Source organism: Lactuca saligna, chromosome 2 (assembly GCF_052625555.1).
Source record: "Lactuca saligna cultivar CGN05327 chromosome 2, ASM5262555v1, whole genome shotgun sequence".
NCBI lineage: Eukaryota > Viridiplantae > Streptophyta > Magnoliopsida > Asterales > Asteraceae > Lactuca > Lactuca saligna.
In genome coordinates, this window is record NC_136418.1 from 191,514,577 (window position 1) to 191,536,773 (window position 22,197).

The 22,197-nt window shown below is 36.6% G+C and overlaps 1 protein-coding gene across 3 annotated transcripts; it reads right to left on the reverse strand.

Moving 5' to 3' along the window:
- Positions 1 to 18,787: 18,787 nt before the first annotated feature.
- LOC145028651 (uncharacterized) lies at positions 18,788 to 21,877 on the reverse strand. 3 transcript variants are annotated; one of them, XM_078977387.1, is made up of 5 exons: positions 21,854 to 21,877; positions 21,409 to 21,474; positions 19,770 to 20,288; positions 19,306 to 19,473; positions 18,788 to 19,164 (listed from the first exon to the last, which is right to left on the reverse strand). In XM_078977387.1, exons 1-5 carry the CDS (start codon positions 21,860 to 21,862, stop codon positions 19,072 to 19,074), a joined length of 855 nt encoding a protein of 284 aa, XP_078833513.1. In that variant the 5' UTR covers positions 21,863 to 21,877; the 3' UTR covers positions 18,788 to 19,071. The 3 variants fall into 3 exon arrangements, with proteins under 3 accessions (XP_078833513.1, XP_078833515.1, XP_078833514.1); XM_078977389.1 differs by lacking the exon at positions 21,409 to 21,474; XM_078977388.1 differs by lacking the exon at positions 21,854 to 21,877 and having other exon boundaries at positions 21,409 to 21,841.
- Between the last annotated feature and the right edge of the window lie 320 nt (positions 21,878 to 22,197).

Genomic DNA, 22,197 nt, shown 5'->3' on the forward strand with positions numbered 1-22,197 from the left:
AAGCAAGGGCTGGGCTGTGTACTAATGCAGAGGGGAAAGGTTATTGCATATGCCTCACGACAACTAAAAGCGCATGAGGTCAATTACACCACTCATGATTTAGAGCTTGGGGCGGTGGTCTTCGCTCTTAAAATCTGGAGACACTACCTATATGGTACCAAATGCACTATCTTTACAGACCACAAGAGCCTACAACACATCTTCAACCAGAAGGAGTTGAACATGAGGCAGCGACGTTGGGTCGAATTACTCAACGACTACGAATGTGAGATTCGCTATCACCCAGGAAAGGCTAATGTCGTGGCAGATGCCCTTAGCCGTAAGGAGTACTCTGGCCGAAGAGTGAAGTCATTAGCCATGTCAATCCATTCGCACCTGTCGACACAGGTCAAGGAAGCTCAGATAGAGGCCCTAAAACCCGAAAACGTGAAAAGTGAAACCCTTAGGGGAATGGACAAGAATTTAGAAATCAAGAGCGACGGAGCACGCTACCTCATGAACCGAATATGGACGCCCAAGTTTGGTGGACTTAGAGAGGTAGTTATGAACGAGGCACACAAGACTCCATACTCCGTACACCCCGGGTCAGACAAGATGTATCAAGATCTCAAACAACTCTACTGGTGGCCAAACATGAAAGCAGAGGTCGCTACATATGTGAGCAAGTGTTTGACTTGCGCCAAGATCAAAATAGAACACCAGAAACCCTCAGGACTACTCCAACAACCTGAAATTCCTGAGTGGAAATGGGAGCAGATTTCCATGGACTTCATAACGAAACTGCCCAAAGCTCAGGGTGGCCAAGATACTATTTGGGTAATCGTCGATAGATTAACCAAGTCCGCTCATTTCCTACCGATCAAGGAAACTGATAAAATGGAAAAGCTATCAAGAATCTACATCCGAGAGATCGTACGACTCCATGGAGTGCCAATGTCTATCATCTCGGATAGAGACAGCAGATTCACATCTAGGTTCTGGCAATCATTGCAAAAATCCATGGGAACAAGATTGGACATGAGTACAGCCTATCACCCCCAAACTGACGGACAGAGCGAAAGAACGATCCAAACCTTGGAAGACATGTTGCGAGCATGTGTAATCGACTTTGGTAAAGCATGGGATGTTCACTTACCTTTGGTTGAGTTCTCTTATAACAATAGTTATCATACCAGTATCAATGCTGCTCCATTTGAAGCCCTTTACGGCCGTAAGTGCAGATCACCTCTGTGCTGGACGGAAGTAGGCGACACCCAACTAGCAAAAGGTCTAGTCCCTGATAGCACCCTCACTGGTCCAGAGATCATCAGAGAAACTACTGAAAAGATCGTGCAAATACGAGAGCGACTGAGATCCTCGAGGGATAGACAAAAGAGCTACGCCGACAAAAGACGTAAACCATTGGAATTCCAGACTGGCGATCGAGTACTACTGAAAGTCTCACCCTGGAAGGGAATGATACGCTTTGGAAGGCGTGGGAAGCTGAATCCTAGGTACATTGGACCCTTCGAAATCATTTCAAGGGTTGGTCCAGTAGCCTACAAACTCCAACTTCCAATAGAGCTTAACAAAGTACATCCAGTATTCCACGTATCAAACCTGAAGAAGTGTCTGTCCGACGAAACACTGGTAATTCCACTCGATGAGATCGAACTAAATGAAAATCTTAACTTTGTGGAAGAACCCGTCGAGATCATGGATAGGGAAATTAAACGAACTAAACAGAGTCGCATTCCAATAGTAAAGGTCCGATGGAATGCTAAGAGGGGACCCGAGTTCACGTGGGAACGAGAGGACCAAATGCAACAGAAGTATCCACATCTCTTCCCCAGCCCCTAAGACTCTTCTTTTGTATTAAAAATTTCGGGACGAAATTCCCTCTAACGGGGGGATGATGTAACAACCCGTTATTTCATGTCAGTAAAGATCGAGTCATGTAACCTCCTTGAGAAAGGAAATAGAATATGAAGTATTCAAAAACTCTATTTGGAGTACACTATGTGGTAGTTATCATCTTAAGGTTTCCAAACATATAAATAACACAAAAATCCGAGTTATAACGAAGAAGTTATGCTCATTATAAGTTTTTCCGACAAAAACCAGCAATACAAAGTTACGTAAAAACGCAAAGTTTCAATAAAACATTTTCTGACCTTAGGTGTCTAAATGAAAGTGATAGATATCGTTAAACTACAAACATGCATAAAAAGAACGCTCAAATCGGACATCATATGAATAAGTTATGAATTTTTAAAGAAATTCCTTAAACACGTCACTTTAATAAATAAATAATAAAAATAATTTCGGAATTTGCCAACGGAATCTAAATGAAAGTTGTAGATCGTAGTCTCACCTTCGCGGGGATATAAAGAACGCCAAAAACGGAGTTCGTATGAGGGAGATATGAATTTTTGAAGTTTGATAATTAATTTATATATAATTTTTATTCAAAATTCGGTATTATCCGAAGAGGAGTCAGCCTAAGGCTATAGTACGCGCCGCGTACCCTAGTACGCCCCGCGTACTGAGAGGCCACGGCCTCGGATCGTCCACGTCGCACGATCCGGAGAACCCGACCCGCTGTCCCATCCGACCCGCGTGCCAGCGACCCGTCCCATCCGACCCGCGAACCCAGGGATCCGTCCCATCCGAAGCCGAGGCAGTCGAGGCCTCGATCATGCGTGACGTACGCGTACGCCCCGCGTACTAGCGTACGCCCCGCGTACTGAGGCTGACTAGCCTCTCTATAAATAGCATACGAAGGTTTCCAAAGAAAGGGCTCATTCTCTCTCATTTCTCTTGCGTTTTTCCTCGTTTTCCGTGCTCGTACTACCCCGAAGCCCTGGTCGCTTCGTACAAGATCCGAAGGTTGATTTTCTCCCGAGGAATCTCGAGATTTCCGAGAAAAATCCATTTCCCGAGACGAAACTCTGCCGTTTTTCCATCTCGCTATCTTCAAGTTGTCAAGTGAGTTCATACCCCTTTCTAACACACTTTAAATACATTTTTAAATACTTTTACACTCTTTTAGGGGGGGAATACAAGTAAACATACGGTTATTATCGTGTATGTTATAAAGTTTCACTTCACTTATATTATCAAATAAACCACTTGGAACTCATTACTATTATGGAAAACTCTTGTCATACTTTGTGTGCATTAGACTTATACGAAACATATAATGATCTTTCATTGTTAAATCGTTTTATACATTCTAAAAACTTATGATTTTGCTTTATCAAACATTTTGAAAAAGGATAAACTTTGCATACAAAACTATCACTTTAATATAGACTTAATTGAGAATCCATGAGACGCATACATCTTCAAACGTTACTTTTCTTTATTAGAAAGTACTGCAGTAAGTCCTGTCTATAACCAGAATCTCCCGCGACGAGAACGTGTCAAATGTGTATAGATCTATACGGGAAGTCATGATCCCGCACCCTGACTGTTAGCTACAGTCCGTCTTTTGGGGTGACAGTTGTCATAGCACTGCGACGCCTGAAGAACGTCGTTACAGGCATATTATGTTTAGTATGGTTATAGAAACTCATCGGATATACAAGTATTATGATATTCAGTTTTGATGAGCGAGTAGTTATTTAAACTATTCTTCATCCAACCGGTTCGATCTTCGCGTAGTTTTATTATATATAAAACTATGACACACTTACGAGAAACGTCGGTTTCTTGCAAATTTTCGGTCTTAGAGACTGGCATTATGTGTGAGGAAAATAAGGGTTTTTCCTGCATACAAACCAAATAACTAATAGGAAAATAAGGGATTTTCCCGGTGCAATCATTTACAACTTATAACATGAACAACTATATACATCTCATACTTTTATAAGAAAATACGGGTTTTTCTTGGAAAACACAACAAATCATATTTCAACTATTAAGGAAAAATATGGGATTTTCTGGAGCTAATGCTTTCATTTCCAACACCACAAATCACAACTCTCTGCATTTTGAAACGCTACGTTTACTGGAAAACATACACCCATTTTGGAATGGCATCCAATTTTTCTAAACTACTTATGGACTCACCAACTTAATTGTTGACACTTTTTCTTTGAAATAACTTGTATTCTCAGGAAATCGCTAAGCAGGTTGGGAATCAACTTTTGGGATTAACGCGCTGGCGTTAATTACTTCATTTTGAATGATGTTTATGTACCTTTATTTTGAACATGTAATGAATACAACTATGTAAACATCTTGCAAACTTATTATATATGGTGGTGTGTACTTTCCTTTCTATGAACTGTTATGATATTGAACATGATGTCCTCCGCCCCCGAACGTTTCCGCCGTTCTGGATTGGGGGTGTGACAAGTGAACTGTCTGAGTGCGGGATTGTCAATCCCGTATATATTTATACATATTTGTCTCACTCTCTATCGGGAGATTCTGGTTATAATTATCAGGTCTTTAATAGTATTGTTTAAATGATCAAGCAAGTGAACTTTGTCTCACAAAACCATATTAACGATTATGTGTGTAATAATGATGAAAAATCATTCCGAAATAAATGAACTGATAGTATGTCCCTTTTCTAGTATACTTGAATGTAAAGTATGTGTATGAGAGTATACGGTTAAACTTTGTATATCTTGACAAGTGAAAATAGTGTGAGAGTTCCATAAATTATACATATTATAATTTATATGTGTATTCTGTTTGATGTGAATTATCCGTGAAGGGACCCCTTTGTTCGGCATGTTACGAAGGTAAATCAAACTGATTTAACTAACTAACTAACTATATATATATATATATATATATATATATATATATATATATATATATATATATATATATATATATATAAAATTAAAATTGAAACGACATTCAGACAAATAATACTACCCTAACCCCACATCCAAACAAGGAAAAGGAAATAAAGCGAATTATTAGTCATAAGTTCTTTAAATCATATATATATATATATATATATATATATATATATATATATATATATATATATATATATATATATATATATATATATATATATATATATATGATTTTGACAAAATATAAGTTAAAAAGAGTTTATAAAACATTTAAAGTCGTTTTAGAAATATTTAGAAATCATTTATTTGTAAACACAATATTATTGTGTTAGACTTGTATCCCCCCCCCCCCCCCCCCCAAACAGTGAAAAATAGTAAAAACGTAGGGGTATGAACTCACTTAATGAGTGGTGATTCGGGAAACGTTTCGTTTCTAGGAATGTTTTTTCTTGACGAAACCACGACTTTCTGATGAAAAACAGGGCTTTACGCGGGTAGAGTTTCGACTGAAAAAGATTATTTTATCGAGGACTTTGGGGCTCCGGGCTTTCTTCGGGTGTTAGGGGATTTCCCTAGGCTTCGGGGGGTTAAAATTAGCTTGAAAGGGTGTTTAAAGTGAAAGGGGAATTGAAAATTGTAAACCAAACCCGGAGACCTCGCATGCTATTTATAGGAGGCTAAGGGTCTAATATTACGCTAAGCGTAAATCCTCGGTACGCCGGCGGTACTATGACACACGAAAGTACAGTGGGGGTACTTCTCGTATGCCCGACATAGTACTTGATCATTATCCGAGCTTCGGACGTGGCTGATACGTGTTTACCATGCGAAGGAAGGGCGACGTGGTCAATCCAAGGCCAGTTTTATGAGTACGTTGGGGGTAATTCAGTACGCGGGGTGTACTCCTTCGAACCAGCCTCATAATTTGTGCATCAAACTTAAAAAATTCATATATTTCGCATACGATATCCATTTTTGACATTGTTTATATCCACACATAGGTGAGACCATGCTCTACAACTTTCGTTTAGACTGTTGGCTAATTTTGAGTTTATTTTTGAAGTTATATTTTTAACAGGCCTGGACAGGAAAATACGTTAAAAATTCATAACTTCTTTATCCGATGTCTGTTTTCGTCTGTCTTTTTACCGTTGGATTTCTTTTGACAAGATCTCTGATCCTCGTTTAGGTTGTTTTGGCAAAAATTTGCTCGATCTAATTTTCGAGTTTCGGGCTGCATATTGCTATGCCAAATCTTAGAAAATTTATAACTTCATCACACGCAGTCAGATTTGGACGTTCTTTTTATGCACGTCCTCGGTTTTACATATACTAAGACTTTCAAAAAGGTATTCTAGTGTAAATTTACTTTTTACAATACACAATGTTGTGCTGGTTCTATCGTGAAACTTTGATAGGCCATAACTTCTTTGTTATAGCTCAGATTTCGGTATTCTTTATATTTTCGGAATCCTTATCATGTCCACTACTACTTTCCTCATAGATATCATGTTTATTTAACAATTTATATTTGCGGATCGATTAAGTAAATGCACATAGTATTCAAAAAGTTCTCTTTATTACTTTAAAAGCTAGTTACAAGTTAATCTAAACTATTACATTGATTTGAAATAACAGGTCGTTACATGTCTGTTACTTACCGCCAAGCCGATGCAGGCTCCTGCGCCAGCTACACTGAGGATTACAGACGGGAGGCCAGGTAGAGTAGAGCCCCGAAGTCTCAGGGACGTGCTTTCCAGCTCACAACAGAGAAGGCCATGGCAGAACCAGATGTGGATGTTGGTGTGTTTATGTCCCTTATCTTATTGATTGTATATGTTTTATGCTTACTGTTTATACCTGTTATTAGGTACGTTTTTAGTGAAGTCCTTGCCTGCATTGGTTTTGTTCGACTCAAGGGTGAGTCGGTCATTTGTATATCAAACGTTTAGTAGGGAGTTCAGTTTGCCATTAGGAGAGCTTGAGTGTCCGTTGCGAGTCTCTATCGCTAATGAACATGAAGTTTCCACTTCTTCGGTCTACCGGGGATGTGAGTTAGAGATCTTCGGTGTATCTTTTTCGATTGACTTGATTCCGATCCCCATGAGGGATGTGTGTGTGATTGTGGGGATGGATTGGCTTTGTCGATTCAGTGCCATGATCGACTACGAGGGTCAGTGGGTAGTGGTTCAAACCCCAAGTGGGGGAGAGTTTATTGTCTATGGCGAGGGTACCAGAGTGGGATCAGAGTTTTGTTCAGCCGCCAGGGCTAGATAGTATATTTAGCATGGGTGTGTGGGTTATCTAGCGTATGTGGTGGATACGCAAGACAAAGATTAGATGTCAGTTTCATAGGTTCCAGTGATCACGGAGTTTGCGGACGTGTTTCCAGAGGAGTTACCAGGGATACCTCCGGATAGGCAGGTCAAGTTTAGGATCGACCTGGTGCCAGGTGCGGCCCCTATCGCAAAGGCACTGTACCGATTGGCGACACCAAAGATACAGGAGTTGTCATCACAGCCGCAGGAACTGCTGGGCAAGCAGTTCATTCGTCCGAGCAGTTCTCCATGGATAGCACCGATCCTTTTCATTAGGAAGAAGGATGGTTCATGCCGGATGTACGTTGATTAATGAGTGTTGAACAAGATGACGGTGAAAAACCGTTATCCACTCCTGAGGATAGATGATCTCTTTGATCAGTTGCAGGAAGCTTCTTAGTTCTCCAAGATAGACCTGAGGTCTGGATACCATCAGGTTAGGGTTAGAGAGGAGAACGCAGAGAAGACCGTGTTTCGGACTCATTAAGGGCACTATGAGTTTGTGGTGATGCTGTTTGGGCTCACCAACGCCCCGAATGTGTAACACCTGTAAATTAAGGTTAATCAATTTATAGACAATAAGTGTAAAAAATAACTTCTTTTAATATAAGATTATTTGGAATAATTAATCTTGACCAAGTTATACATATAAAGAACGTTGAAATCCGAGTTATAACAAAAAAGTTATGACATGTCGAAGTTTTACGGCAAAACCGACACGACATTGGGAATCGTAAAAAGTGAATTTACAATAAAATACTTTCTAGCCTTAGCGCTCTACAAGAAAGTCATAGTATATGTTAAACCGAGAGTGTGCATAAAAATAACGTCGAAATCTGACTTTGTATGAGGAAGTTATGATGTTTTCTAAGATTTAGCATAACAATGCACATCCCAAAATTTGAATTTTAGATCGGTCGATTTTAACCAAAATAGTCTAAATGAGAATTTAAGATCTCGTTAATAGGATTTCAACGATAAAAAGACAATCGAAAACGGAGCTCGTATACTAAAGATATGGACGAAACTTAGTCCCTACTCTTCAAGCGCGACAAATTCGATACAGATTTGTAAATTTGAGATAGAATGAGAATTAGCGGATGGAGTCTAAATAATAGTTTTAGTACTCATAAATAACAACGCGTGGAAATAAATAACATCTAGAATAGAGCTCGTATGTTAAAGATATGGACGAAACTTGGTCCACACTCTTCGAGCGCGATAAATTCGATACAATTTTGTAAATCTGAGATAGAATGAGAATTAACTGACAGAGTGTAAATGAAAGTTGTTGTACTCGTAAATACCAACACGTGGATATAAAGAACGTCAAAAATGGAGTTCGTATGAACGAGTTATAATTTTTAATAACACATTTACATATTAAAATAAAGCGTAAATCATATATACGTCTACATATATATATATATATATATATATATATATATATATACATACATACATATGTATATATCATTAGAAAGGTATCGACGATACAGACGCTATAAGACTAATTTTGAGTACTTTTGACATTATTTTAGTACAAATATCATTAAATCTATTTAAAATAGTATTATAAACAGGTGTTTAGTCATTTAAGTAAATATAGAGGGTGGTTTTTGAAAATTCAATCACTATAAATAAGAGCCTCTAGGCTCTTATAGTTCTTGCACCATTATCTTGATTCAAGAGTCTTTCTCTTTTTATCCACCGAGGATTTTCGTCCCTCTTGATTCGACTTCTCTTTCTGTAGTTTTAGTATAGTAAGGTAAACGCTGAAGCGCTGCAAGAATCTTTCGTAGAAATATTCAACAACGAAGTTCTGTCCCTGCAGAGCCCGACTCCTAGCAAAAACCCATTGTAAGTAAGTTAAGCTTACCATATTTTAAGTATAGCTTATATTTAAAATCTGTATTGTTATTAATAACTTATAATAAATATTTGGACTGTTAATATGACTTATATAAGTGTCGTTATAATATCTTTTTAACTACTCGCGGTACGGAGAATCTGGTTTAAAGGGTCGCATAGGGTTGTTGGATTTCAGGAGTGCTATATGCTAAAATGGTCCTACCACCGATGTTTTATATCTGGCCACTATCTGTACATAGTTGTTGGAAAATATTATTTAAAAGCTTATTTACTAATAATAATGCTAAGAGTAATAATTAGTCACGATTAATATTAGACTAAAATCTAGTGGTAATAATACTAGGTTTCGTCGAATGAAATTATATTGTTAAGAAGCGAAGCGCTGTGCGGGTTTGGAATCATCACTTTAACAAGTGATTGCATAGTTACTTTCATCTTATACATAAATATGAAGTATTTTATATAAATTACGTGTTATGTGTGCATATTATCTGTATACTTGCTATCTATGCTGGAGGAACGATTTTATACAGGTTTAAAATGATTTAAATTGTATATATCGTTGGATTAGGTGCCTAAGCCCATAACTGTAATTGGTATGTACTTGAATTGATAGTAGCAATGTCCTTTTGGGTTGCCTCCAAATCTGACAATTGAATAGGATAACTGTTGGAGAGAGAATAATATATATTAATTTATTACTTGGTTAATAAATTAATTTGAAATCATGATAAATATTAGACTAAAATATAGTGGTAATAATACTAGGTTTCGTCGAATGAAATTATATGGTTAAGAATCGAAGCGTTGTCCGGGTTTGGAATCATCACTTTAACAAGTGATTGCATAGTTACTTTCATCTTACACATAAATATGAAGTATTTTATATAAATTACATGTTATGTGTGCATATTATCTGTATACTTGCTATCTATGCTGGAGGAACGATTTTATACATGTTTTAAATGATTTAAATTGTATATATTGTTGGATTAGGTGTCTAAGCCCATAACTATAATTGGTATGTACTTGAATTGATAGTAGCAATGTCCTTTTGGGTTGCCTCAAAATCTGACAATTGAATAGGATAACTGTTAGAGAGAGAATAATATTTATTAATTTATTACTTGGTTAATAAATTAATTTGAAATCATGATAAATGATTTATTAATGTATTATGGATATAATATATTAATTAGAAATCATATTGTTTAATTAATATTTAATCAAAAATTAATTTGGAATTAATATTGGGATTAAATGAATTAACTAAAACTGCAGGGACTAAAGGTGACAATGTTCAAAAGTTGAGCATTGAAGCATTATAGAACCTACATTAGAGGTGGGGAAAAAAATTTAGAGTGTCCTAGGATTTCCTTGGGCTCTAAGGGTGTCGTGGAAGCCTTAGGGAGGAAGATAAGCGATTAAGGTTATCTAAGATACACCTGCCTTATCCTAAACCTTCCTTATCACCTATATAAACCCCTATAGGGTTGGATATCGTCCCATGCACTCCAAGAAAGGCTTAGAGCCGAATTTTCACTTCCCTTCTCTCTCTCTCTATCTCTCTCTCTCTCTCCATAGTAATCCTTGGTTGCTAGGTTTGTTTGTGAGCCATTAGAGGCGCGTCACTTGTGGCACTTACTACCAATATAAACCCCTATAGGGTTGGATATCGTCCCATGCACTCCAAGAAAGTCTTAGAGCCGAATTTTCACTTCCCTTCTCTCTCTCTCTCTCTCTCTCTCCACAGTAATCCTTGGTTGCTAGGTTTGTTTGTGAGCCATTAGAGGCGCGTCACTTGTGGCGCTTACTACCAAAGTTCAAGATATTCAAGGATTTGATTGTTACTACAATATAACAATAAAGGTATGTATCCTAACCCTAATTATATGTTAATTTCGAAAATTACATGTGCCTCCTAGGGTTTCTATTTTTTGTGTTCAATGCTTGTATGTCTAATAGTGAAAACATAGATACTCAAATTAGGGTTGCATGCAGAGTTATGATGGTTTGCTATGCATAAAACCCATCATATATATTTTATATATACAAAATATGTTGTGTAAAAAATGGGTAGATGAATGATGAGGGATGAAAGCTGATATAGAGGAACATTGGCAGCAATGGACTTATAACCCTATAGATGAGCATTGGCAGCTGCGCCTCCACTTGTAGATATTTTTTATCTACGGTGTACTCTAAACATCCTAGCAGCCGCTCTCTAAAGATTGTATTAGAAGCTGCACCTAATAGAGAACATCACAACCCTGGCAGCTGCGCTTAAAGAATAATATCGGTAGCTGTGCCTCATAGAGAATATCATAATTCTGGTAGTTGTGCCTAAATGGTAATATTGGTATATATGCTTAATAGATAACATTGAAAGCTATGTCATTGGCAACGATGGACTTCGTAACTATTCATTAGGACAATCCTTAGGAATGAATGAATGAAGAATAGCTGATTCTTAGGGTAGATCCTTAAGAGTAAAGAAGATAATGGGGATTAGTAATTAGGTTGAGTGTTTGATGTTTAAACATAATAACTATATTACTGTGGGTTGCGTTTTTGATGTTTAAACCCTATGTACTCACCAGGTTTCCCAACCTAACTCACTCAAGTTTATTTGTATCACATGTGTCGATATGAACCTACTTTACACTGAGATTTTTAAAAGAGATGTAGATCACTAGTGTAAATGAATGTAAGTTTTGTTTATGCTTATGTTTCTGTATTGACGATGACATCCCAATGTTTTGAAAATGAGTAAAAATACATTTCTTAGGAAATGTGTTGATAACGTATTTATCATGTTTTTCTGGGAATAAATTCCGCAAAACTTTTAATTAAAAGGCTACTCTAATTTTCAAACAAATCATAAACAAATCGGTCTTTTCTGGGCGTGAAAATGGGGATGTCACAGTTGGTATCAGAGCATTAGTTTAAGCGAACTAGGAATATGGATTTATTTCTAGACTTACACTTAGAATGCTAAACGATGATCGTGATGAGTGTGTCTAATATATTTTAGGAAGTACATCTGAATAGACACGAGCACTAACTCATTTAGGGAAGATGCCTAAATTGCTTTTATGTGCTAAATGACTTGTGATGCTTTATGATGCTATCTTTTTATCGGATCTATGGTTTGTTGCTGACCGGATTTGGAAACTTTATGTGTTCAGATTTCTAAACGTTTAATTACGACATTAGAACTGCATGTAATTTTTCGAAGTAATAAGGAGGAATACGCGTCTGAACCTTCCTCTATCTATATTCTCGTCTCGATACACCAAAAAACTGCTTGGGAGTGCAGAACATCATGGTGAAGACTCGTAGTGAATTGAGTAAATGGAGGAAATGAGAAAGCTTACGATACTAAATGGTACCTTTCAGAAGATATCGTGAAAGTGATATCTTGCCATTAGAATGCATCTAATAAATAATACGTCTAGTACGGGAGAAGTACACTTTCGATTAGCAGAAATAAAGATTTTTGGTATAATCCATGAAGTTATCTCATCGTCTCACATTTCCATCACCAACCGAGTTGAAACAAAATTGATGATTGAAGATAGGCATGGAAGAAGTCCTAGTAGAGTCTAGGATAAATTATATGATTGTTTGGACACATTTGTATGTGTTAAAATTGTTTTTGTGATAATGACTTGGAGAATTGTGAGAAAAAACTTGGGACAAGTATGAGTAGGTGTGAATGGTAGTTGAGACCTATACTACCGAAAGCATATCACTCATACTTGGATCAGGGAAAGTCACAAGGTTACCAAGGAACTAGTAATTGATTCTGTTTTGTTCATGTCTATCGTTACCATCATTTCGGTAATGACGAATAAGATGATTGTTAATCCGATCCTAGTGGTCATATCAAATCGAGCCCGACTAAGATGAGTTTGTTACGTGGTTCAAAGAACCAAGATCGATGTAGCATCTGACTTAAGTCAGAAGATTGAAGTGAAAGATAATCGAAGCGATAAATAGAAATATCGCAATCGTTTTGAAGGTTAGAAGCTTGTACCTAGAAGTTCTACATTCTAGAATGTGATTGTATCACATTAGAACATGAAGGAATGTATATTCTGTTCTAGAATTTGACTCTAAAAAACCTGATTCTAAGTGTTGCATCATACATCGAGATGTCATTAGAACATATCCCATCGGTCTGCTACAGTAATCGAAGTAAAGACTGTTTCCGAAGGAGCAGGAGTTTCCAATAAGGAGCGAGATTGTGACTTGAAGGTTACGATTGAAAGTCCAATGTAAGATAGAGAGCGGGTGCAAGATCGAGCACCGCCTGCAGTCTAGAAGTTCAAGAATTAGATACTCATTTGAAGGAACATAGGAGTTACGGTTATTACCTAGGATGAAAAGATAGCGTATGGAGTCATTATGCAAGCCTTATTTCGTTGATGATTTCGGGACGTAATCATCATAAGGGGGAGATAATTGTAACACCCGTAGATTCGGGTTAGTCAATTTAGAGACAATAAACGTCAAAATAACTTCTTTTGATATAAGACTATTTAGAATAAAAAATCTTTACCAAGTTACAGTATATGTTGCAAGGGTTCCGTATACATAAAGAACGCTGAAATCCGAGTTATAACAAAGAAGTTATGACACGCAGAAGTTTTGCGGCAAAACCGGCACGACACCGGGAATCGTAAAAAGTGAATTTACGATAAAATACTTTCTAGCCTTAGCGGTCTAAACAAAAGTCGTAGTATATGTTAAACCGTGAGTGTGCATAAAAATAACATCCAAATCTGACTTTGTATGAGGAAGTTATGATTTTTCTAAAATTTAGCATAACAACGCACATCCCAAAATTTGAATTTTAGATCGGTTGATTTTTAACCAATATAGTCTAAACAAGAATTTAAGATCTCGTTAATAGGAGTTCAACAACAAAAGACAATCGAAAACGGAGCTCGTATGAGAAAGATATGGACGAAACTTAGTCCATACTCTTCAAGCGCGGCAAATTCGATACAGATTTGTAAATTCGAGATAGAATGAGAATTAGTTGATGGAGTCTAAATGATAGTTTTAGTAATCATAAATACCAACGTGTGGATATAAACAACATCTAGAATAGAGCTCATATGTTAAAGATATGGACGAAACTTGGTCCCCACTATTCGAGCGCGATAAATTCGTTATAGTTTTGTAAATCTGAGATAAAATGAGAATTAGCTGACGGAGTCTAAATGAAAGTTATAGTACTCGTAAATACCAATGCGTGACAATATTCTCTCATGAATTGGCATTATGCCTCTTACCTATATTAAATACTACAAAATACAAATGGGATACAAATACATAAAATGTACTTACTACAAAAGTGGACTGTCTAACCAAACTAGTAAAGACAATACAATCCATATATAATACACATACAAATACGTCTAACAGAACCCTACAGTTTGGACGAGCGGTCGAGAACGATCATTCAGACGAGATCTGAAATCTAGAAAAAGAGTAGCAATATCCCCTTTTTAAATATATCAACATATTGTGATGAAGATGGAGCATGAAGAACACAGATTTGCCCCAAGGCCACTTTATCACATATGTCAATCTCAATGTGATTAGTGTGTTGGTGTTAAACCAGATTGGTGGACAAGTAAAAGATACTAACATTGTCATAGTAAACAAGAGTAGAAGTTAGAGGGGGGTAAAAGAGCTCCCGAAGTAGGGTAAGAAGTCAACTGGTTTCGACAACGACATTCACAACACGAAGAACATTCGCCCCTTTGTAAAGATATAAATGTATTGTGATGAAGATAGAAGATGAAGAATACAGATTTTCCCTAAAGCCACTTTATCACACACAAAATGTATGTCAATCTCAATGTGGTTGGTGTGCTGTTGTTAAATCGGATTAGTGGATAAGTAAACGACACTAACATTGTCGTAGTAAACCAGAAAAAAATTTAGAAGGGGATAAAAGATCTCCCGAAGTAGGTTAAGAAGCCAACTGGTTTCGACAACGACATTTGCAACACCATGATACTCAACTTCAGCACTAGACCTCGAAATGGTATCATGTCGCTTGGAAGACCGGTAGAGAAGATTCTGTCTAAGGAATACACAATAACTAGAAGTGGATTGTCTAAAGGTAGGACAACCTATCCATGAGAATCATATAACTGTAAACCATGGTCAGTTATAGGGCTTCCTATTGGGTTGAGGAACCATAGAAAAAAAGGCTTGTTGTTGGGCTACACTCGAATGCTATCAAGGCTAATTGAGACTAGGTAGGCCAGATGCTAAATTGGGAAATGGAACCATATGATTTATGGGAGAAGAAAACAACCCATGTTGTTGCTGTTTTTACATATATGGCATCTTTGAAGGATAATACTCACCCCAAGGAGTTTGACCACGAGTGTATCCACCAACGCCGGACCTGCCCTGCCGACCGCCACTTCTTCCCCCATTATGCATGCCTCTACCACGATGGTTCCGGCCAACACCTCGACTACAAAATTTATTGAGCTAGGAGTTTTGCTATCTATTTTGATGCTCGATATTTAAAACAATGGGGGAGCAGGCATTATCACGATGTGTAGCTTGAACAAGATGAGTGTGGTCCTTTAGCATTGAGCGTTCTTCAAAAGTAAGCACAAAGTGCATTTCAAGAAACATGTGAAATGAATTCTGATGACGAATGGTGGTGACACCGTGCGCACATTTTGGAGACAAACCATTGATAACATAAATAACAAGGTTACGTTCGGGTACTGGAGCGCCGATATTGGCAAGCAAGTCGGAGATAGATTTGATACAGGTATAATATTCCATGATTGTGAAGTTTCCAATGGTAATATTGTGATGTTCATCATCGAGTTCCATAGCTTTTGATTCCTTATTTTCATGAAACAAGTCTTCAATGGTCTTCAAAACGTCCTCAGCTGTAGCATCGGTTGTGAGTATGGATTGAATACTCTTTTGAGTAAATGTTCCGTATATGCATTGTTTGAAAATGTTGTCAACCCTTTACCATTTTGGATCATCGTTTTTTAGGAGTCCCATCAAGATGATCATAAACCTTGTATCCAATGTATTGGTTTTTGAAGAGTTCTTTCCACGAATCATAGTTAAACCGATCAAGAAGAAGAAGTACATATGACTTGATGTTAGTTATGTTGTATATTTTATCAGTGGGGCTAGGTTTAGAGTTGGATGAACCTACAATCGTGTTGAGAGGCACAAGAAAGATAGTCGAGAGATGTAGATAGATGAAGGCAGTAGAAGCGCAGAAGGAGGATGCAAGAAGAAAACGCTGACCACAGTTAGGAATCAACAAGAGTTGGATGGAAAAAGCCAGATACCATGTTAGTGAAAATATTTTCCCTTGAATTGGCATTAGCCTCTCACGTATATCAATTACCACATAATACAAATGGATTACAAATGTGTATAATGGGCTCACTACAAAAGTGGGCTGCCCAACAAAACTAATAAATACAATATACTATATTACAATAAATGAAGATCCATTTTGTCATATGTTAATCTCTCATGAGTTTTGATACTTGTCATTGTGTGATATTTTTATTTTTAAATAAATAATATACACATGTCAATTAGTAGGGTTTTTTTTTTTTTTTTTTTTTTTTTTTTTTTTTTTTTTTCAATTTTAAAATTAAAAAACTACATAATACTTATACTTATATATGTAAGTATTAAATGTAATAAATGTGATAGTAAATTGCATTTAATATGTTTCATCATTTCTTATTTCAAAATTTTATTTTAAAAAATATTTACATTCTGATATTAATTTTTTCAAATACTTCTAATATATAAGTTCTTCATGCAAATGCGTAAATCAGTGTCAATCATGTGGTATCTTTAGTAGTAAATAATTTTAATTATCTAGAATTTTGGCATATTTGCAGATGATGCAGAAAGTAACAAATAGGCATTACAGACACCACAAATTGTTACAAACGAATATAAATTTGAATACATTGTACACAAGTATCGGAATCATATCCCAGGAAACATGCAAAAGAAATGGTACGAAACAATAAAATTACAAGGAAAGGACAAGAGACGTGCCTGCCTGTAGATCAGATAATAAATGAAGGACCAGTCAAGAGTGTAAACTCTTCTAACAACGAGCAGCCTATAAATACCCCAAAGACATGATATCCGAGGTAGAGTAAGGTAAGGCAAAAAAGAGATAGCATGAATAGCATTAAGGTAACACTAAGAATCGCAATCTAATTTAGGCATCAGAAAGCTATTCTGGGGTCCAAATTAGATTGCGATTTCGTTTTCAAAGGCCATAACCCTCGGTTGGACCTTAGAATGATGAAATCTAATTTAGCATTAAGGTAACACTAAGAATCGCAATCTGAAGGCCATAATCCTCGGTATGTCTGTCTGATGCCTAAATTAGTTCCTGTGGATATAAAGAATGATGAAATCAGACTTAGAATTAAGAAGTTATGGCCTTCGTAAGATTGGCGGTTCTTGACCCTAGCCGAGTACGCTGGACGTACGCAAGGAGTATGTCGGGCGTACTAGCTCGACATCCGGATCGCAGAGGCTTCAGCATATGGTGGGCATATGCATGGACTTGTTTAACTTAGGCCTCGGGCCCACCTGATTGTAGCATGTCATTTTTTAGGCTTAAGACCATGTTGGGGGTTCTTGGGTCATATTGGGCCTTAGAGGCCTTGTAATTGGGCTTGGATGCCTTTTTGGGCTTTTTATGGATTTGGGCCTAAGGGGGAGGGAGGCCCATTGAGGCAGGGGTAAAGAAGCCCTTTTTGCCTTAAGTCAAGAATTAAGGTTTTGGACTTGAGTTCGAGATCATCACTTTAGAAGAAGAAGAGCAATCATAAGAGAAGAATAAGTCATTCGTTCATGAAGAAACCTGATTTTCAAAGGAGGAATATATCATTTATTGTTTTGTCAGTAATTATTGTGCCATGTCATAATAGTTAAGCCAAGTCATCATTTACCCTGTAAGAGTCAGTTACCGGTGGGTAATATTTGAACAAAACATATAATTTGTTGGTGTTTTTTATACTAAAAGTTTACTTGGATGGTGTTTTTTGAACATACCAAAGTTGAATGGTGTTTTTTGAACGATTTGGAAACATAGTTACCCATTTGAGTCGTTTCCTCTTGTTTTTTTTTTCCTTTACTTATTTTTTACCGGTAATTGCTGGTTACAATAAGGTTAAATTTGAACAAAAAATGTACTTTGTAGGTGTTTGTTGTACAAATGCTTTACTTGGATAGTGTTTTTTTGACACATCAAACTTAAATGATATTTTTTGAATGATTTTGAAACATAGTTACCCATATAAGTATTTTCCCAAATCATTTTGTAGTTTGAGTTGATATTGGTACGATGCTTTCACTTAGCTATAGAAGGAAATTTTGCAGAGGTGATGATATATATAGGTTGTGTAAGTGACACGTATGGACTCCACTGGAAAACAATGCCAAGAATGATCCAACACGAGGAGGATTGAGGTGGGTGGGTGGGGCAGGATACTGGCCTGGATATGGCCCATTTCACCTTCTTATTCTGTTTGGACTTGAGGTTTTTTCATAAAAATGATCATTTTCATGAAAGGTATGTATATCGATTGGATGAAAGGCTCTTTCATATCTGGTTGGGGTTTTCCCATCAATGATGATCAATCAACATTTGATTCTTAATTATGACCAAAAGAAATCATTTTGTACATAGCCGGAAACTCAAATTTTATCTTTGATCTGAAAGGAGTCGCACATGCACAAGAATTTAAATTAAAACTAGTTATTCAACAAATACTTTATATACAAGACAAGTTGAGGGAGCATTACGGGGACTATAAAGATTATTACAAATAATAAGAGATGATGATTATGTCTTGCTAGCTAGCTACTTTCCTTATTTAGCAAACCCTACTCACTCTGACTTTGACCACTGGGGGCGGGTGGCATTGGCATTGCAAAGCTACCACAATAATTTTCTTCTCTTCATTTCATCTATTATCATAATTTCTACATGCTGATGATCTGATTAGAGCTCTCTATCCTCTTCACTACTTTCTCAACAACATCTCCGATTCATCTGTTTTTGCAAACCTTCCTCTGATCCTTGGCTGACTGTCCGCCAAAGCCTTCCTGCAAGCATACTGAAAAAAAAAAAAAAAAAACCCAATAATCACCAAATCAAATTTATAAAAAAATAAAACCAACTACTTGTGCTTAAGCAGGTCTGGAAATGTGCATATGTGATTTGAACAAGTATTGGTACATAGATAATTTATAATTACCTTGATTTTTCTGCCAAAATTCCTCTTTGTTTTCTTGTTCCTGTATCTTGAGAGCTTTTGCATACGGTCTTCAATGGCACGCTCACTGATTAGTGGCGGCTGCTGCTGCTGCCCAAGCCCAAGGGGATATTGAATCAGTCCCGTGTTGGTGTTTGCATCCGCAAGGGTCTGTCATAAAAGAAAAACCACCATCAATAACGAACAACTGAAGTTGGTCTTTTTCTTGATTGATTCTACAATACCAGATATGTTTGTGTTTTTGATTGATTCTACTAACTGGGCTCACTGCTTAGCAGTGGTAATATTTGTAGTTAACAGATCGAGGTGTTTTAAAGCCAAGGTTTAGTTCCCCTTTACAGATTCTTTTTAGTTAATACGTTGAAATACAAAATCTGAATCATACAAACTCTATTCGCATATGCATATGCATATACAATCAATGTAGAAAATAAATCGAATATGACCTTTATGTCTCCATCACTGAAAGCCCTTCGCATACCATAAGCATTCCCAAAATCTAATTCACTGAAATTCAGAAAACTTGGCTTAATTTGAGCGCCTTGGATCCAATCCATTGAGTTTAAACTATCAGCGCTCATGCTTTTTGGGATTTGACATGATGGATGGACGTTCTCCTTTGCAACCCTGTTTTCATCTGTTGTAACCACCGGGAAACTGAAACTTAGGACTTCAGATAATGGTGATGATTCAGTTGCTGCTGCTGCTGCTTCTTGAGCCAAGATGTTTTTACATTCATAGAAAACATCATTCAGAAACTCTTCGTTCTGCAGTGATTCGATATCTGTAACTTTGAGTTCTTGGGGGGAAATGGTGTCTTCTCCGCAAGTGATCATTGCAATTGCAGATGTCATAGGATCAAGGCTGATTAATGGTTGTTCAATTATAGGTTCAGGTGCTTTGAAAAGATCCCCTTCGCCCCCAAGATCATAATCTGATATACTGGAGGTCTGAATTAGGTTATCCTGAACATACCAAATAAAGATTCATTAGAAACCACAAGAACTTTCGTTTAACAATCAATCAAGAAACGAACAATCATATATGAAATAACACATGATTCCCAAATGTCTTAGCTAGCAAACAGAGAACAAAAATTGAATTTTTAAGAAGAAATCGTGAGAGAATAACTACCCTCCACTATCGTAAAGACCCAATGGTCTGATTTTAGGGTTAAACTACTACAACTTGATCCATTAGAGACAATGTAATGAAGCAGACGATTTTTTTTTTTTTAATTTTTTTTTGTGAAAATGGAAACCGATGGTGAGGTAAGACTTACGAACACTCAAGAATATTATGGGGTTGGCTTGTAGCGCACTGGCTCGCATTTAAACAAGTGAGAAAGATCAAAAGCAACTTTATGAGGTCAATTGCCTTTAGTGAGATTATAATTTCCGTAAATCAAAACTATTGGAGCAAATTACTATAGAAGTGGTACCTTTGCTTTAGCTTTTCCATTTATCCTACTTTTTTTTTTTTTTTTGGTTGATTTGAGTTCTGGTGAGTGCGGTGAAAAGGTGAATCTTTAATACAAGTTGACATCAGATATTAACAAATTGAGGAATGGGTAAACAATAAGATAGCTGAATATGTCCCTTCTATTCAAGAACATTGGAAAACAACACTGAAATGGACATTAATCAACGATTCTCACTACCCTTTCACAATGGGAAAGAACGAATATATACATCCACACACAACTCTCTTTGATTGCCAAGAAATTTCTTGAGCATTTCTTGAAATCTTCGCCAGTTCCTGAAGGAATTCAAAAGGGGTTTCTTGATAACTAAAATAAGTTCATGAATCAGTTAATTTCTTAATCCCTCAGGAATGAAGAAGATAGCAACAAGTCAAAAACCACCAAGAACCCATCTTCGGAGGTTTAATTGCTACACTAAGTAACACATAATATACGATAAAGTAACCATGCATTTCAATAAAAAATCTCAAAAACCCTAAATCATACATGCATATATATATATAAGACCTAATCAAATACAGCATTCAAGGTGATGGAAAGAAGAACGGATTTAACAGAGTACGATTAATAGAGAGAAAAAGAAAGACCGTAAATGGAATTACCAAGCAAGTAATAGACTTCTGTGAGTGACAGAAATCATCAAATTGTTGAACATCAGTTGAGAAGTTCTGAAAATAAGGAAACATTAGGCCAGTCTCAGCATACATTTCTCGTTTTCTTTTAAAAAATAGATGATATATATATATATTTTTTTTCTGGTTTTTTATTCTCCTCTCAAGAAACTTGAGAGCTCTGAGGTTAAAGATACACACACCCCAATTGACTTTCAAAGGTGAAAAAGCGAGTGTTTTTTCACATTAAGAAGCCAAAAACCAAGCTGCAAAACCAGTAGCAAGTGGAAGTAACATAAAGGCAGCACGAAGGTAGAATTAAGAAACGGGAAGAAGATTCAATTGAAGCACAAAAGAACAGAGAGTAGGAGGAGGAGGAGGAGTCCTCTCTATGATGATTTTGTATTTGTATGGACGGACTATGGAGTTCATGTACCTGCTTCATTGATTTATATGGGGGCCTGTGACTACAAGCCGACAGCAGTTGTGGACCCCATGCACATTGGTCCAAACTATAACTATACATATATAAATGTATGTGTATTTAGCTCTCCACAATTACATTTATATAACAATTTGATAATGCAATTAGTGGTATTCTTTTCCATATATGGTACTTATAAATATCTGGTTTATCATTGTTTTTTGTGCCATCCACTTTAAAAGCATGTCGAATAAACAAAACCAATACTCATTTACATCTCATTCAACTGTTGCTAAACACAATAAATAAAAGAAATTAAACAACCTTTTATTTTATTTTTTTCCTATCACTTTTAA

Coding starts and splice junctions, on each gene's coding strand:
- LOC145028651 (XM_078977388.1), bottom strand. CDS start 21,513: ATGTATGCTGAGACTGGCCTAATGTTTCCTTATTTTCAGAACTTCTCA. Junction 19,474..19,769: donor TCAGTGATGGAGACATAAAG/GTCATATTCGAT, acceptor CTTTTATGACAG/ACCCTTGCGGATGCAAACAC. Junction 19,165..19,305: donor ATTTTGGCAGAAAAATCAAG/GTAATTATAAAT, acceptor TTTTTTTTTCAG/TATGCTTGCAGGAAGGCTTT.